The sequence below is a fragment of the Theobroma cacao genome, chromosome 3 (assembly GCF_053813885.1).
Source record: "Theobroma cacao isolate CCN51 chromosome 3, ASM5381388v1, whole genome shotgun sequence".
NCBI classification, from domain to species: Eukaryota; Viridiplantae; Streptophyta; class Magnoliopsida; order Malvales; family Malvaceae; genus Theobroma; species Theobroma cacao.
Window position 1 is genome coordinate 43,876,563 of NC_142641.1, and position 16,785 is coordinate 43,893,347.

Sequence of the window (16,785 nt, forward strand, 5' to 3'; positions counted from 1 at the left end):
AAGCTGAAGCAGATGAACACGCACCTGGTTCATATTTTATATGATTGTTCAGCTGATCAACCATTCAGACATTCACAGCCCCATTCCACGGAGTTTCCTAAATAAGACAGGGATTCGTGAATGGATTGACGTTGATTTGCCTTTCAAAACGTTCGGCTAGTAATACTGCAAATGGGATAGCTGTATCGTTCAAACTTACCAGCCAACAGCAGATAAGCTGAAAATTTTCAGCCTGTTGTTATAAAAGCTCACATTCACATCAAAGTCAGGAGGCTCCTTAATTATTTCACAAAGGAAAGGCATCCGCATGGTAAAGAATAATAGGACTACTCCAATTTCCGGACATTAGAAGTATAAGAGTTATGTCATACGGTTATTTCGTTCTTTTTCCCGTGCAACTTCAAGAGTATAAGCTGAAGCCACTAATCATATAACAGTTTGCGCATACCTCCAAAAGTTCATTCAGTTTTGTTACTTAATTAGACCTTTATTGAGCTAGAACTCTCTAATTGCCAAATGCCAGATTGCCAGTTGATAGAACATATAAATTCATGACAGAAAAAGTACTTGTGCAGAAGGATAAAACCAGGCTTTCAGCATCGTGCATTCTTCAACAGCTCAGCAAAAAGCTGCATTTTACTCGCTTGCTGCTAGTTTCCTGGAAGGGAAATATGGAATCTCGCCAAACCTTTGACACTGGAGTGGTTGTTAAAAAGATTCTAAAGTTATTCACAGTTTTATTGAAAGTAGCAACAAAAGTGAATGGTCAATGACCTCAAGCTTATCAAGAAATAGGCGCTAGGCAGATTTCATCATTCATCAATTTGATTTGAAGTTATCCCTTTTGTTTTCAACATCAAATTTAATACGGAAAAAGACAAGCTTGATGAGAAATGAATGTGAGGAATTGACAAATTAACATTGGATGGAAAAAATCCACATTGTAGATCACAAGATGAACTTTCAAATGGAATATACAAAAAAATTCTATTCAGATTCTCAGGACACCTGGAAAATGCACCAAAATTTCATTCTCAGGCAGTTGCATCATAGAACAAACTTGTTTTCTTCTAAAAACCCAATTCAAAGGATTAATTCCAAAAACAGAATACCAAAAAATCGAATTCTTTCAAACCCAAAAACAGGACCAAGGAATGTAAACCATGCATAGATTTAAGCTGCAAAACAATAACAAATTTCATGAACAGAAGACTAAAGTCAAGAATGCAACAGCAGGAGATATGTCCAACATATAGAAGCGGAAGAACTTTTTCTCCCAACTATAGCACAGAGAATGAATATTTGAATTGAGCCTTCTAGCTGTCCGTAAAGCAGCAAAACAATATATAAGATTACAAGCAGGGGAAAAGTGAAAGAGAGAATTTTATTCTCTTAAACCACCCCAATAACAAAAGAAAAAAGAGCATCTGACCCTTTTCCTTTTCCTCCATCGTCCTATACAATCCAATCACAATTTTCTTTAATCCAAATTCTCTTCTTTGATTCTTTCCCTCCATTAAAATCTAATCAAAAATAAAAAGCAAGAAATTATAGTGAATAATAATAATAAAAAAAAAGAGCCGCACCCGTGTTTGTGGCAATCAAAATGAATCCCATCCTTTCTTTTGAACTTATTCTCAGTGTGTTGTGACTTTAGATCTCTTCTTTGCCTCACTGTAAAGCACAACTCCCATAACTGTAACAGCGAATCCAGTCATCCCCATCACGGTCACCGGATTCCTGAAGATCATAACCGACACAAACGCTGCCACTGCAGCTTTGGCATTGCCCAAAACCTGCAAAGTAAGGGCACTTGTATGCTTGGTAACCAAAAAATTTGTCAAATTCACCAAATAAGCCACCGTAGCATTCCCTAGCAACAAGAAAATAATAAAAGAATCACTCCTAGCTTTCTCGAGTGTGACTCTTGCAACATTCCCTTCAATATATAGGGTAAATGGTAACAAAATCATTGCTGCCATAGGCGCCATATACAACAACAAGTTCATGGAATGTAGCTTCTCAGCTTCACTAGTCAACAAGATCCCTTGAACCACAGATTTCAAAGCACGACCAGCAGTAGAACCAATGCAAACCAAGAAGCCAAACAGGTTAAACAAAGGCTCACTATTGCTAGCCAAAACAATCCCAAAAACCACAGGCAAAAGCGCAAAATAAACCTCAGCAGATTCCTTCTTGCAAGTGATTAAGAAAGCGAAAATGGCAGTGAAAAAAGGGGTCGTCGCACCAATAGCTTGGTTAAACGACACCGGAATGTACCTTAACGAAGTGTTCCCACACACCACAGAGAAACAAAAAATACAACTCAAAGCAAAGATCTTGAAAAACTGCTTTCTTGACAAAATGTGTTGCCTTGGAACTATTTCAAGGAAGTTAATGGCTACGTAACTGTAACAAGCGCATGAGATCATGTGAAGCATAGTGAGAAAGATTGGATAACGGTAGCCATAAAAGCTGAGGAGATACTTGTTAAGTAAAAGGACCCCAATGTTGGACATGAACCATGAAGCAATGATCAGGGCAGTTAAAAGGTTAGGAGAGAGATGAGATCCAACGCTGTAAAAGCTATTTCTATCATCACCAGTTGGGGTTGCCGGAATGTCCAACACCTGGTGGTCGGCAGTGGCGGTTGAGTCCAATCTTGGGTTGCTCATCCTCCTTGTCGTCCATGTTTGCGCTTCCACCATTTGGGTTTTTTGGGATGACAGTGAAGATAGTAACTTTGAGCTCAGACTCAAACCTTTTTTTTTTTTTTTCTTTGGGTTTTCTCTTCCCTCTCCCCAAGAATCAGGACATGAGAAACAGAGAGAGAAAGAAAAGAAAGTTTTTTTTTTTTTTCTTTTTTCTTTCCTTGTGTTTGTGGGGCTGGTTAGATCTGGAGGAGTGAAGAGAGGAGGTTATGTTCAGCGAGGTGATCTGATCAAAGGGTGGGGATTTAGATTTGGGAAAATGGAGAAATGGGAATCGTAGGATTGGAAGAAAGGGCAACGGAGGGAATAAAATAAAACATAAAAGTATTAATTGGATTTCCTCGTGAAAGGAGCTTAGATGTTTGGGGAGTGTCGGTAATGGATTCGCCAGCAAGACTCTGGTCTGAATCTGACCAAATTTCCTTTTTAATTTTATTCACTACTACAATTTATTACTAGTATTTAAGCTTTACTTTTACAGTATGACGAGTTTATTACCGTGTGTCCTTTATGGTAAAGTGACAAAATGCACAACGTATGTAACGATGTTACACGTGTGATTGTTGGCTTCACTATAATTTTTGATCCACGGTTTTACCTTGGGAAGTTAATTAAGGGTACCGTGTCAATAAAAAAAAACAAGTGGCAGTAACATTACAAGGAATATAAAATATCGATTTCATTAGTGACATTATAAAGAAACTCGTAACTTAGTAATATATAAAGTCAATAAATATAAATTGATGAATTCTTGGTATCTAATATTAGCACCAAGTATGTAATTTTTAATTAGATTGAGTATAATATTAGTTAGGATTATTAAACGGCCAATGATGGCAAGAGCATTTGATGTAAACCGCATTTTTAGATCATTGCGGTAAAAAAACATATAAAAGTAATTCAGGAATCAGAGCAGGCAGAATTAGTTTTTTGGGTTACCTGAAAATCTATAACTATTTTTATAGATTTGAGATTTTTTTATTTTAAAAAATTGATTATTTTAAATAAATATGGATAAATTTCACGCACATTTATTATAATTTCAATTTCTCATATGATATTTTATCATTTTTCCCCAATTAGCACATTGTGAATATATTTTTTTTCCTCAATTAGTACTTTAGGGATAACTTTTGTTTCTATGGAGATTAAACTATTATTTTATTTAATAAAATTACTCAAATAACCTCAATTCAAACTTAACTTATTTATTCACATTTAAAGATGTTTTTGTAATTTTATTAAACAAACTTAAGAGCCTCATATTTTCTAGTGACAGAATTAGTAAAATTATCATAAAGTGTTATTGAGAAAATATATATCTAAAATGTGATCATTGAAAAAAAATCACATAATATTATGTGCGAAAAATTAAAATCACAAAAAAAAAGTTACTTTATAAATATTAGGTATATTGTTAGAAAATATGTCTTTGTAAAGTGGTGGTTATCTTACTAAGAAAATAAAATGGGCAATTCACCTCTATTTTGATGCTTAATTATGATTTGAAAAATAAAGGTTTTGAAATTTTTTAGTAACAGATAAAAATGATTATTATCACATTATCATAAGTATGACTAGCCACTAGAAATCATAGATCATTTTCTCGTAACCATGTTATTCGAGTGACTTAAACAACAAACAACTTAGTGTGTGCATAATAGCAGGGGTGGAACTAACTAATTATTATTGAGAAAGTCAAAGATGAAAAAAAAAATAAAAATTAATATGTTGAACTTAATCAACAATTAAAAGATTTATAATAAATAATAATTTTACATAACAAGTAAATAAAAAATTAAAAAAAGAAAGGTTTATAATAATGTTTTAGGAAAAGTTATATTTAAGGATATTTATTGAATTTAAAATCATCTATTATTAATTATATACTGAAAAAACTAGTAACATATTTTTCAATATAAACAACTAAATTATTTATAAGAATCTCATTATCCATTTTATTTCAAAATCTTATTTTCATAATTTTCATTACTAAAAAGATTCTCTTTATAATTGTTACAGAAACAAAAAGTGTCAAAACAATACGAATTAATCTATCAAGCAAAATTAATAAAAAATAATATATTGATGAAATTTTAAATAACAATTAATAGTACAATGCAATAACTTATATTTGAGAATTACATAATAATTTTTAATTTTTATAGATTAAAATTATAAAAAATAAAATTCACATAATAAAAAAAAACATGATAAGCAAAAGATATAACATATATAATAAAAAAGAAAGAAGAAGAACATAGTTGATGATTCGTTAAAATTAAAAAAAAAATATAGAAACTATGAACATATGAGTAAATAGAATAAAAATAATAAAAATAAAAATAAAAAATATATATAATAAATAAAAATTATTTTATATTAATTATTAAATAAAAAATTATTTTGAAGAACATTAAAAGAAAAAACATATAAAAAAGTAAAGATTTTTGTTACGCTCCGCGCGTACGCATCGTATAAAAACTTCACCGAAAGACAATTAAGCAGCCTAAAGCAACTTTTCATAACTTCTCATGGTCTACGTTTGTAAAAAACATGGTACAAAAAAAGAAAAAGAAAAAAGAAAAAAAGTAGGAGTTGATCAATAGTCCATGTGCGTAGGCTGATATAAGGCAAGGCCCATGCTTTTTGCCGTAGGTGGTCTAATCATAAGATTGATGTTAAACCTTCACGTCCAAGCATTTTAATGGGGCAAATCATTCTTGCTCTTTATCCTTCCAGGCACCTGTTGAAATTCTAGTATTCCATTTAAAGGTTGCTTTGAAAGCATATAAATAGTAATAAATATAGACCTTTTTTCATAAAAATTTGTTAATTTTCAAACTTGGTAAACCAAATAGCGCAGGAATTAAGTCACGGAGGGCATTAATTAATAAAATAAATAATCGAGAAAACAAACAGATAACCCCATATTAGATTTAGATGTGTTGGGCTTTGTTTGGTACCAGTGATCAATGTTGAATTTGGGAGCCCAAAATGTAGCATTTGGATGCAAAACTTTTCCAATTGGGTACCATTTTCTTGGACCCTGAAACTGTAAGAGTCCTGGCTGCACTCCTTTGGTTATACTTCTGTTACTGCATTATGTACTGAAAACAAGAAGTAAGAGAGAAAGTTTGAGACTGAGAGGATGAAAACGTAGACACTAGATGTAGATGACATAGGTGTTTGGAGCATTAGAGTTTTGTCCCCGTTACAAATCTCAACGCCTACATATTGGCATACAACACTGCTGACTGCCCTACCCTTTATTCCAACTACAGAATTAGAAAAGGCCAAAGTGACCAAAAATGGGTGCAAGTGCCAAGACAACTAATGTCACGCTTCGAAGCTAGCTTAGCATTAGATCAGATGATGAAGCCCATGCTGCTCATTCTTTTCACCAGGCAACCCAACAAACACCATTAATGTCTCTGACGTTTGAAACATTACATCAAAACAAAATCAAAGTCTCTCTAAACCTTCCTAAGCTTTGAGCTACTAATTAACGAAGTCTACCACAATCTGTCATCTTTAAATCCTGTAATCGTCTACAAGTCTTGACACTGTAGAGAACGTTCAGCTTTTGGATTTAATTACCCCCTCGCAGAACACTTTTTGGAGAGAAACCGATGAAGCTAGAAGAGAGATGGCTGCCACTACTGCTACTGCTATCCACTTGGAGAGATATGGAGAGGTTGGTATCAGCATTAGTACGGCTAATTCCAGTACTTGAAGTAGTAGCTTGAGAAGCTTCCACAAGCTTTCTTGAACGCTGCCGCCCTCTGTGCATGTGCCTCTCACAGTACTTGTGATCTGGGACTGCTTCTTTGCTACACCTCCATTTCTTCCCATCTGTTCTTCTACATCTTCCCGGCTCTGGATCCAGCCCATTCTTATATTCCAAGTGCAAGGGTCCGCAACCCAAAACTGGACCAAGACCGAAGGAAAACACAAAAAAAACTTCTTTATTAATTCTGACCAGTTAACCCAGAATATATAGAAAACTGTAGGAGTAGAAAATTTTGTAGGGAGCTGATTTTGGGTACTTACAGCCAGAATAGAGTTGATAAGGATTGCCATGGAGGCCGCCAACAGAACCAGCGAAACTTTTCCATATAGGCAGAAGAAGATGGTGGGGCACAGGAAGTCCAGCTTCCATGTACTTGTAGATGAGAGATTGAAGCTGCAGTTCCTGCAGCTGAAAAACTGTGAACCCACATGATTTGGTGAACCCAGTTGGTCTATGACCAGACCCACATCCAAGCTCAAGACCTAGCCCAATTGGAGGTGACCCTTCTCCTCCACTCAACCTATTACTCTCCATGTTCCAAGAATCACCCAAATTTGTAAGCCCAATCCCTGTAAAAAAAAATTACTAATTAACACATGATAGCCAAAATATTTGAGAAATGGAGTAATGTGTGCCTGAGAATGAGAGAGAAGAAGAAAGAGTACCAAAGTCTGCAAAACGGGCAATCTTGAGGGGTGAGTCTTGGGGCTCCATTTCTTGCGTATGGGCATAAATCAGAGAAAAAAAAAGGTTCAAAGAACCGAAGAGAACAGATGCAGTATGGCCTGCAAAATACACTGAATTAACAGTAAAGGTTAAAGATAAATCCTCTCTGAAAGGTGCAGCAGTAAGAATAGATTTTTCAAGTCAGAAAATTTTAGTTCATGGCAGAGGAAATGGGATGGATGGGATGGGCTAATGGGTATCTTTTTAAATGTGTTTCTATAACAAAAGAAAAAAATAAGCCTTTGTTTATAAAAAAGACAAATGCAACAACGACACCAAGCACGCCCCAGTTGTCTGTCTACGAATACTTGTTCCTATCCAACAAAGAGAGAGATAGCAGACATTAAAGTGAGACTGAAAGTCTTCTGACATGTCAGGAAACTCTGCAGGTGTTTGCAGAAACAAACGCGTTTGTCAGGCCATCAGTCATGACAGAAGAACCTGGGACCCGCAATAGGACAACGAGGACAGCCTTTTGGCTTCCTCTTCCTACCACTTACGAGCAACAGTTTCATCATAACCAGATACCCATCAGAACGCGTGAGCAACACCTTAAATTTTGAAATGATTCACTCCGCACTGGCAGTCTTGCACATGAACTGGGGGAAGTGCCCGGAAAGAGAGTGATGTCATGGGTTTGGTCAATTAGTTACCGTTTCACTTTGACTACCTCGGTTACCTTTTAACCCATTTCTCGTACAGAGAGAAGCCAACCGGATACAACGAATCGTACCCTTCAAAATTTCTGATTTGCTTGCAGTGCGGCATTATTGATTTTTCAGTTTTTGTTAAGCAAGCAACAATAGGTACGAATTGATATTATCATCAATCAAATATAAAGACATGTATTTGTACTTAACTTGTACTTTCAATCTTATCTTGCTACACAAAAAAAAAATCTTATCTTGCGACACCTGTGGCAGTTGGCCATTGTTTGATTTGATCAATGACCATTATTTTCAGTTTGAGTATCCAACACGAAAAAGCCACTCAAGAAAAGTATTATTACTACCGCAAAAAATGGCGTCGCCCGGACTCGAACCGGAGACCTTCAGTGTGTTAGACTGACGTGATAACCAACTACACCACGACACCTTCGCTGGGCGGATCTTTTAACCTTTAATATTTGACATAAATCCAAAGCAACTTTGGTTTGTTCACTACGAGAAAGCTACAACGAGACAGGAAGTAAAACGTTAATTTTAGTATTCTCAAGTATATTCCTTTGGACCAAGTGGAAGATCCACAACCACAAGCAATGGCGGTGACAGGTGACCCACAAATTTCATCAGTTTTTGTTTTGATTCTTATGGTGAATTGCTGCTAAAACGTCTGCTGGACGTGGCATTCTTTCGCAAATTTCAAGCAATTTTGAAGGAATTGGATACAACGTTGGTTCTTTTTGCATGGAGCTGACTGCAAAGACCCATTACCCTGCAAAAGGTTAATTGGACTTTTTTTCTTCATGAAATTTTGAAGTGTAACATTTGGATTATGTTCCTTTCGTTTTGCAGATATTCTTTGCAATATGTAGCTGATTATTCCATTGTTTTTATACAAAAATTTGCTTGCCAATTTTTATGTTTATATTCCGTTCTTGCTTAATTTACACATATAGAAAAACTTAAAACTATTCTGAATGCTTGTTGGTCCTTCTTTAAGGTGTTTGATATATTTGAGGACTTGAGATCTAAGAGCTATTTCCCACAGTGCTATTAAAACAAAGGCTTGTGCTTTTATATCATATGTGGATGAACTTCTAAAAGCTTAGAATTTGGGAATTCTGTATACTTTATTAATTACAGAAGATGGGCATTCAACGAGAAAGTCTAAATTGAATCCTCCTTACATGTTTACTGATTGCCGAGAAAAAGTCATTGAGTTATTTGGTGAGTAGGCCAATTGCTTATAATGTCATTCTTTTTTTCTTTTTTTATGAAAGATACTTATAATGACATTCTTATTTCCCCCTTTTTCATTGTAATACTACGGAGTGTACAAGGCTTTGCAATTATTGCTCAAACTATAGAGCATGATCTAGGGTCTTGATTTTGTATCTGGGATCTTTTATTTCTCTGTGGATTATCATGCAGTATCAGGATGTGAGAGAGTGACCGTAGAGCAGCATGTTCTCTGTTACAACTACTGGGCCAATACACTTGCTGCCCCTATTTGAGGTTGAAGGATTCGGTATTGATTTTGCCTTCTCTCGTGAAAATGAACAAATTGGTAGAGATTGGAACTATGGCATATGTCTCAAAATGGGACATTTGATCACTTCTGAGTCGCTTTCTTGTTTTGTTGATCTTGCAATTGGAATGCATTCCTATCCACTCCTTGAAAAGAGCCAACAGGTTCTGCCATTTGGAAACCATATTGCTTCATAATCCATAAATTAACTGGAAATAGAACTCAAACATGCATTCATGGATAGTCTATTTGTGGAAGATGACTACCTTCTTGCAACATGATTGAGCTTGATTCTCTACAATGCAATGATGTTTTAGATGTACTTTCTGAATATCAGTGAAGTACAATACGAAGATTCTTCAAATTGGTTAGTACCTTATCATTTATTCCCACTATTTTCTACTTTTTCTGCTATCATTAGTCAGAAAACTGTGTCTTAAAGGCATAAAAACTTTGAAGATCTGCATGTTTATCTTCCTATTGATTAAGTTGTCATCCTTGCGTTATAGTTTCTCAAGCTTTAAAAGGCTTGACAGATTATTTTTGAAGATGAATATTGCCACTTTATCAACCGAACTGAACATTTATAAAAGACAGCCAGTGTGTTGATAGGAATTTGATTTGTGTGCCCAAATGGTTTTAGATTAAAGGCTTCAGTAATCTCCTCCTTAGCAAAGGCATCTCTGGAAATACAGCATCTGCAGAGTTTGTAGCACTGAATCTTTACTTTTGAGGCAGTGTACGCTGAAATTGCTAGGATCTCATCTGAAAAGCATGTCCCAGGACCCATTTTGCTGCAGGAACTGATACAAATTCAACCGTGTCAGAAGTCATGAGCCAACTTAGCATGGGTTATGATATTCGATATGCCTCGTGAATTTGATTTGCATTATCTTAATTTAATTTGTGACTATTGTTAATGTTTATTTAGATATAAATGAGTTATTGGTTGGTTTGCGTGAAAACGTCTATTCAAGCGTCGTACAAACTATCGTATACTTAAGTAAATGAGTGTAGTTCGTGACAATTAGTATTAGAGCATACTCTGAGTATTAGTGTTGTCTCACTGAGGACAATGGACTCTTATTGAATTGTAGAAGGATGTCACAGTTCTAGCGTGGACGTGGATCCCACCTTATCGAGATAATACTCCTAACAAGTAGAGTTATACTGAAGAAAAACTCCCAACAGAGAATAAGGGAGAATGTTATGATTTTAGAGAGAAGAATCATGAATTACACATCGATTATGTATTAGAGTAATACTGAAAATATAAAAGTTCACACCACTTTCAATTTGTGAGGCATGTTTTGTAGAATAAAATTGTGAGGCTAGCAGATCAAAACAGACAATATCTCACAAGAATTGATATGAATCGTAACATCAAAGACTTATATTTATTGAAGATCAATGTTAATTTTTTTTAATAAAAAAAAAAAGAGGTTTGGTTCAGTAAGATCCAGCATTTTTAAAAAGATTTTGATGAAAATGAAGACAAAGGTGTTTCTAATTGTTTAGACATTTGATTTCATAAGCATTCAATTTAATATTGTATAGTAGTTGTACTTTAGCTGTTTAACCGTAAGTTCTGGTCGGCTCCTTTAAAATTGGACATGATGAAGACTTTAACAACACCAAAAAGTCTTCAATGTCTAATAATTTCATTTTCACGTATCAAATCCTTTTTTTTTAATGTTTTATTCTGATAGCGAAAAGGAGTAATGGAGATTTGGAAACAGATTATAGCATAAAGTATTCCAGAGCACAACTGAGGATAACATATTAAAGGATTTGTTAACATGGCCGTTCATTTGCTCGCTCGACATTTAAAAAAAAAAGTTAGAAAAAAATAATTATAATTTTATACATATAATAATTTAATATATTATATATATACATATATTTAATTTATACATAAATATTACTATAACTCATAATAAACTTTATTTATATGATTACACTTAATATATTTATTAGTTATCATTTTAATTTTTATAACATATTATTTATAATTAGTTATTATTTATACAAATTTTGATATAAAACATTATAAAATATAAGTTGTGTTATTAATTTCATATATATATATATAATAAAGTAATACATATAAATATATACTATATAAAATTAACATATTACTTATACTAATTAGTATTTTACAAAATAATAACTTTAGTTAATAATTAATAAATAATATATTATATATAAAGAACAAAATAAATATCGATTTTGTTAAAAATTTAATAATATTAAATATATTATATTATATATTAATGTCTAATATATTATGAATATCTAAAGATATTATTATTAATAATTATTCATTATATACTAAAGTTTAATATAAAGATATTAAAGTTTATTATTATTAATAATTATTCATTTATTAATAAAATATAAAATTTTTAAACTTTTATTGATATAAGGACTCAATGGCATTGTGTTAGTTTTACTTTTAAAATATTATATTTTTCTAATATGAATTTTACTTTGCTATTAGAATAATGTAATTAACAAAATATGATTATACCAACATTAGCGTGTATTAAGATATAAAAAATCAAATATTTTTAAAGAAATTTATCTCATAGAATAATGTAATTAACAAAATATGATTATATCAACATTAACATATATTAAGATATAAAAAATCAAATATTTTTTAAAAATTATTTAAATAAAAAATTTATCTTACATCAAAAAATATTTTAAAATATGGATTTTTTTTAAATAATTATCTTTAATTTATTATTATTACTATTATTTGTAATGCTTTAAAATTTAAAATTATTTCTCTTTTATTATTATTATTATTATTTATAATATTATATAATTAAAAATTATTTTTAATAAAAAAATCAACACCCATGCGAAGCGGGGCACACTCGGGTAACCTTGCTGTGGATCACGCTCTATTCACATGGTTCTAATTTGTTTACGATAAACTTTTTAGAAACCAGGCCCAGCACAGATCTGACTTTTACTCTGTGTTTGAGAGAGAGAGAGAGAGAGAGAGATGGACTTCTGGACGAGTTCCTTTCTATGTCTTTTGTCGACCTGGGTCCTGGTTCAAGCTTTCCATTCAATTAGAAGGGGAAGCAAAGCAAGTCTCAGCAAGCTTCCACCTGGTCCACGGCGGATTCCAATATTCGGAAATCTGTTCGATCTTGGGGACAAACCCCACAAGTCCTTGGCTGAGCTTGCCAAGATTCATGGTCCTCTAATGAGTCTAAAAATAGGCAGCTTAATCACTGTAGTTATTTCCTCAGAAAACATGGCAAAACAAGTCCTGCAAAAGCACGACCTCACATTCTCTAACCGAACTATCGTCGATGCTGTCCGAGCCAGCCAACACGATGAAGTCGGGTTGCCTTGGATACCTGTTTCGCCACTTTGGAGAACCCTTCGAAAAGTGTGTAATACTCATCTTTTTACCAGTCAGAAACTCGATGCCAATCAATACCTGCGTCGTAAGAAGATCCAAGAACTCATCGCGATTGTTCAGAAAAGTTGCCACGCAGGTGAGGTAATTAACATAGGCCAAGCCGCTTTCAATACTACAATCAATTTGCTGTCTAACACTATTTTTTCTATGGATTTGGTTGATCCAAATTCACCTACTGCGCAAGAGTTCAAGAAAACTGTGTGGGGTATAATGGAAGAGGCAGGAAAGCCTAATTTGGCGGATTATTTCCCTATTCTTAGAAAGATTGACCCGCAAGGTGTAAGGCGCAGAATGACTATTCATTTTGAGAAGTTACTTGATCTTTTCGGCAAAATGTTTGATGAGCGATTGCAGTCAAGAAAAGCACAGGGCTCTACTGCATCAAATGATGTTTTAGATACTGTGCTTGACATTATTGAAGGCAACATAGAGGAGCTTAATAAAACGCATGTTACACATTTGCTTCTGGTAATATTTTCTCTGTCTTTGATCTGTTGGTACCATCATTTGGAACTACAAAGTATTTAACCATGTAACATGGCAGGTTTTATTTGTTGCCGGAACTGAAACAACATCAAGCACGTTAGAGTGGGCAATGGCAGAATTACTACGTAATCCACAAGTTTTACTTAAAGCTAAAAAAGAACTAGAGCAAGTTATTGGCAAAGGAAATCCGGTCGAGGAATCGGACATAAATCGTTTACCTTACTTGCAGGCAATTATCAAAGAAACCTTCAGAATGCACGCGACTGTGCCTTTGTTACTCCCTCGCAAAGCTGGAGCAGATGCAGAAATTTGTGGCTTAACAGTTCCAAAGGGTGCACAGGTGTTGGTCAATGTATGGGCTATAGGTAGAGATCCAAGCATTTGGGAGAAGCCTAGTGCTTTTATGCCAGAGAGGTTCTTGGGGTCAGATATTGATGTCAAAGGCAGGGACTTTGGGCTCATTCCATTCGGTGCGGGACGACGAATATGTCCCGGATTGGCTTTGGCAAATAGAATGCTGCATTTGATGTTGGGTTCTCTTATTCACTCCTTTGATTGGAAGCTTGAAGGTGGAATCTCTCCAGAGGACATGAACATGGAAGAAAAGTTTGGCCTCACATTGCAGCTGGCTGAACCCTTGCGGGCTATCCCTACTCCAGTGTGATAATACTGTTTAAAGTAAAATAAGGAGAAACCTAGTTTGTAATGCATTTGCTGACTTGGTTATCTCTTTCTGTCATTTGCAGTCAAATGATCGAATCTTTACTTCTCTATTGCTATAATCTTACTTACAGCGTTGCTGATATCCTGGTAAATCTCTTCGACAGCAACATCGAGTTTGGTGAAGAAACTAACGTGAAAGACTTGATTGTTCTGTTCTGTTCTGTTCGCAGAGTATATGAAATCATGCTTCTAAGTTGTGAATTTGAACAGTGTTTATCTCTTGGGATTGCTCAATGGGATTGAGCTGTGTGCTGCTCCATTTATTTATCGGATTTGAAAGAACAATATATTTTTATGTTTCTTTTTTCAAATAAAACTCTAAACTTTAATGTGAAATTTTAGCTGAAAGTAGAATTGATTCAAAATGGGTTAAATGCTCGAATTAGAATTAAAGGTTAGCGCACTTTTTTAATTAAAGGTCAAATGTTTCAATTATAATAATTAAGGGATAAATGTTTTTGATTTTTTACGAATAAGGTTAAGTTGAAAGGTGAATGGAACGTGTATCACATGTAGTAAAAAATTACTTTGATAATGTAATTGTTACATGTTGTGATAAAAATTTAGTTATTACACGTCATGTTAAAAAATATAATTGTTACATATTATGTTGAAAATTTAATTGTTACACACTATATTAAAAAATATAATTATTATACATCATGTCAAAAATTTAGTTATTGCACATTATATTGAAAAATATAATTATTACATGTTATGTTGAAGATTTAATTGTTATACTTTATGTTAAAAAATTTAGTTATTACTCATTATAATAAAAAAGTTATTACACATTACGTCATAATTTGATCTGTTTTGACTTTATAAATTTTTTTTTGACAAAACTACCCTCCCATTTCTTACCTTTTCAAATCAATGTTCATGTCATATGCATATCCTATACGCGTCAGATACCTCTCACCTTAACCTTAATTATAAAAAATTAAAAACATTTAACCATTGATTGTTACAATTGAAACATTTAATCTTAAATTGATAAAAATTCAAAGATTTTGTCACAAATTGAGCATTTAATCATTCAAAATGCAACGGATAGCTTTGAACCATACCTCTAGAAGCTTCTTGATTTCGGTAGGCATGTGCTATGAGTAAAAAATTGCTTTAATTATTCTCCAAATTATACATGACACAAGTGGCGGTGCTTAAAGTATGAACTTTAAAAGTGTAAATAGTGAAATATATATATTCATTAAAGATGAGATAAAAATGGGTCAAAAAGAAGGGGAGTAGTGGTCAACAAAACGGATGCCACTTTACTCCCAATAAACATTACCAGTCCTGCTCTATGGCCAGCTGGGCAAAAGAGAAACAAAAAAAATCCTGTAGAAAGAGGCGTATCCAACATACATCCGAGCACAAGTCGAGAGAAAGGAGGGATGAACTCACGGCCAGACGTACATATAACAGTAGAAAAGAAAAAGAAAAACTCAGGACAGAAAAACATGCCAGAAACATCCAAAAGGCAATTAATCGTTCACATAAATCCAAAGCTTAGACTTGCAGGGTATGAGGCGTCGGATGACAGTTCATTTTGGGAAGTTGATGAATCTTTTTGATAGGGTGATCGATAAGCGGTTGCAGTTGAGAAAGACGAATGATTATATATCAACTAATGATTTCTTGGATACTCTTCTCAACATTAGTGAAGATAAGAACGAAGAGCTTGATAGAAATCTTATCAAACATTTGCTTCTGGTTGCAACTTTGCCTCCTTCCATTAATCTCTTAATATTTTTTACTCATTATTGAAGTTAGGTTCTTAACTTGTTAAGAATTGTGAAACAGGATTTGTTTACAGCGGGAACTGAGACAACCTCAAGTACATTCGAATGGGTAATGGCGGAATTACCTCATAACCCAAAAGTTTTACAAGAAGCACAAAGGGAACTTAAGCAAATTATTGGCGCAGGGAACTCAGTGGAGGAATCTGGCATTGCTTGCTTACCTTACTTGCAGGCATTTGTCAAGGAAACCTTGAGGTTGCATCCGCCTGTTCCTTTGTTACTTCCCCGAAAAACTGAAGCAGATTATGAAATTCATAACTTCATCCTTCCAAAGGGTGCACAACTATTGGTAAACACATGGGCTGTAAGCAGAGATCCCAACTTCTGGGAGGAGCCTGACTTGTTTCTTCCAGAGAGGTTCATAGGATCAGAAATGGATGTTAGAGGTAGGGACTTTGGACTCATTCCATTCGGTGGTGGGCGACGAATTTGTCCTGGCTTGCCATTGGCCTTGAAAATGCTGCACTTAATGTTGGGTAGACTTCTACATTCATTTGATTGGGAACTTGAAGACGGAGTTACACCTGAAAGCTTAAACATGGAGGATAAGTATGGTCTAGTTCTACACAAAGCCCAACCATTAAAAGCTATCGCAATTTCACTTTGATAATTTTGTGTTAATGTGTTTGTTATTGTAATCCGTGTACTGATGATAAATAAAGAAACTTAATTCTGTTTTAAGGTGGTGTTAATCTCAAAAATTAATGTTAATGCCTATTTGATTTTTTTGACATAATATTAAAAAAAATCTCTAAACTATTTAAAAAATTTTAAATAAATTATTATTATTTTATTATGTTCAATTAAATCTTTATATTTTTATTTTGAATCATATAAATTTTTATAATTAATGATTAACTAATTATGACACTAACATAATGTTGATGTATAAAGTAAAAATATCGC

At 33.8% G+C, this 16,785-nt stretch overlaps 2 protein-coding genes, 1 long non-coding RNA gene, 1 other non-coding gene and 2 pseudogenes across 5 annotated transcripts; 3 read left to right on the forward strand and 3 right to left on the reverse strand.

Moving 5' to 3' along the window:
- Window positions 1-1,268: 1,268 nt before the first annotated feature.
- On the reverse strand, window positions 1,269-3,030 carry LOC18606398 (Nucleotide-sugar transporter family protein). The gene has a single exon (XM_018118476.2). The coding sequence runs from the start codon at window positions 2,706-2,708 to the stop codon at window positions 1,638-1,640; it is 1,071 nt and encodes a 356-aa protein (XP_017973965.1). The 5' UTR covers window positions 2,709-3,030; the 3' UTR covers window positions 1,269-1,637.
- Window positions 3,031-5,855: 2,825 nt separating this feature from the next.
- LOC18606399 (growth-regulating factor 4-like) lies at window positions 5,856-7,682 on the reverse strand (annotated as a pseudogene). The gene is made up of 3 exons (XR_016025391.1): window positions 7,170-7,682; window positions 6,765-7,073; window positions 5,856-6,641 (listed from the first exon to the last, which is right to left on the reverse strand). The product of XR_016025391.1 is annotated as a growth-regulating factor 4-like (transcript).
- Window positions 7,683-8,047: 365 nt separating this feature from the next.
- Window positions 8,048-10,385, forward strand: LOC18606400 (uncharacterized). The gene is made up of 2 exons (XR_016025392.1): window positions 8,048-9,787; window positions 10,064-10,385. It is a non-coding gene; the product is annotated as an uncharacterized LOC18606400 (long non-coding RNA).
- Window positions 8,252-8,325, reverse strand: TRNAV-AAC (transfer RNA valine (anticodon AAC)). The gene has a single exon. It is a non-coding gene; the product is annotated as a tRNA-Val (tRNA).
- A 1,998-nt stretch (window positions 10,386-12,383) lies between the features above and the next one.
- On the forward strand, window positions 12,384-14,275 carry LOC18606401 (geraniol 8-hydroxylase-like). Its single transcript, XM_007039987.3, has 2 exons — window positions 12,384-13,333; window positions 13,410-14,275. The coding sequence occupies exons 1-2, from the start codon at window positions 12,437-12,439 to the stop codon at window positions 14,013-14,015; spliced, it is 1,503 nt and encodes a 500-aa protein (XP_007040049.3). The 5' UTR covers window positions 12,384-12,436; the 3' UTR covers window positions 14,016-14,275.
- Window positions 14,276-15,583: 1,308 nt separating this feature from the next.
- On the forward strand, window positions 15,584-16,560 carry LOC18606403 (geraniol 8-hydroxylase pseudogene; annotated as a pseudogene).
- Window positions 16,561-16,785: the final 225 nt, after the last annotated feature.

Bases quoted from the DNA above. Each gene is read 5' to 3' on its own strand.
- LOC18606398 (XM_018118476.2), bottom strand. From the start codon at position 2,708: ATGGTGGAAGCGCAAACATGGACGACAAGGAGGATGAGCAACCCAAGA.
- LOC18606401 (XM_007039987.3), top strand. From the start codon at position 12,437: ATGGACTTCTGGACGAGTTCCTTTCTATGTCTTTTGTCGACCTGGGTC. The intron at 13,334-13,409 runs GTAATATTTTCT...GTAACATGGCAG, and splicing joins ATGTTACACATTTGCTTCTG to GTTTTATTTGTTGCCGGAAC.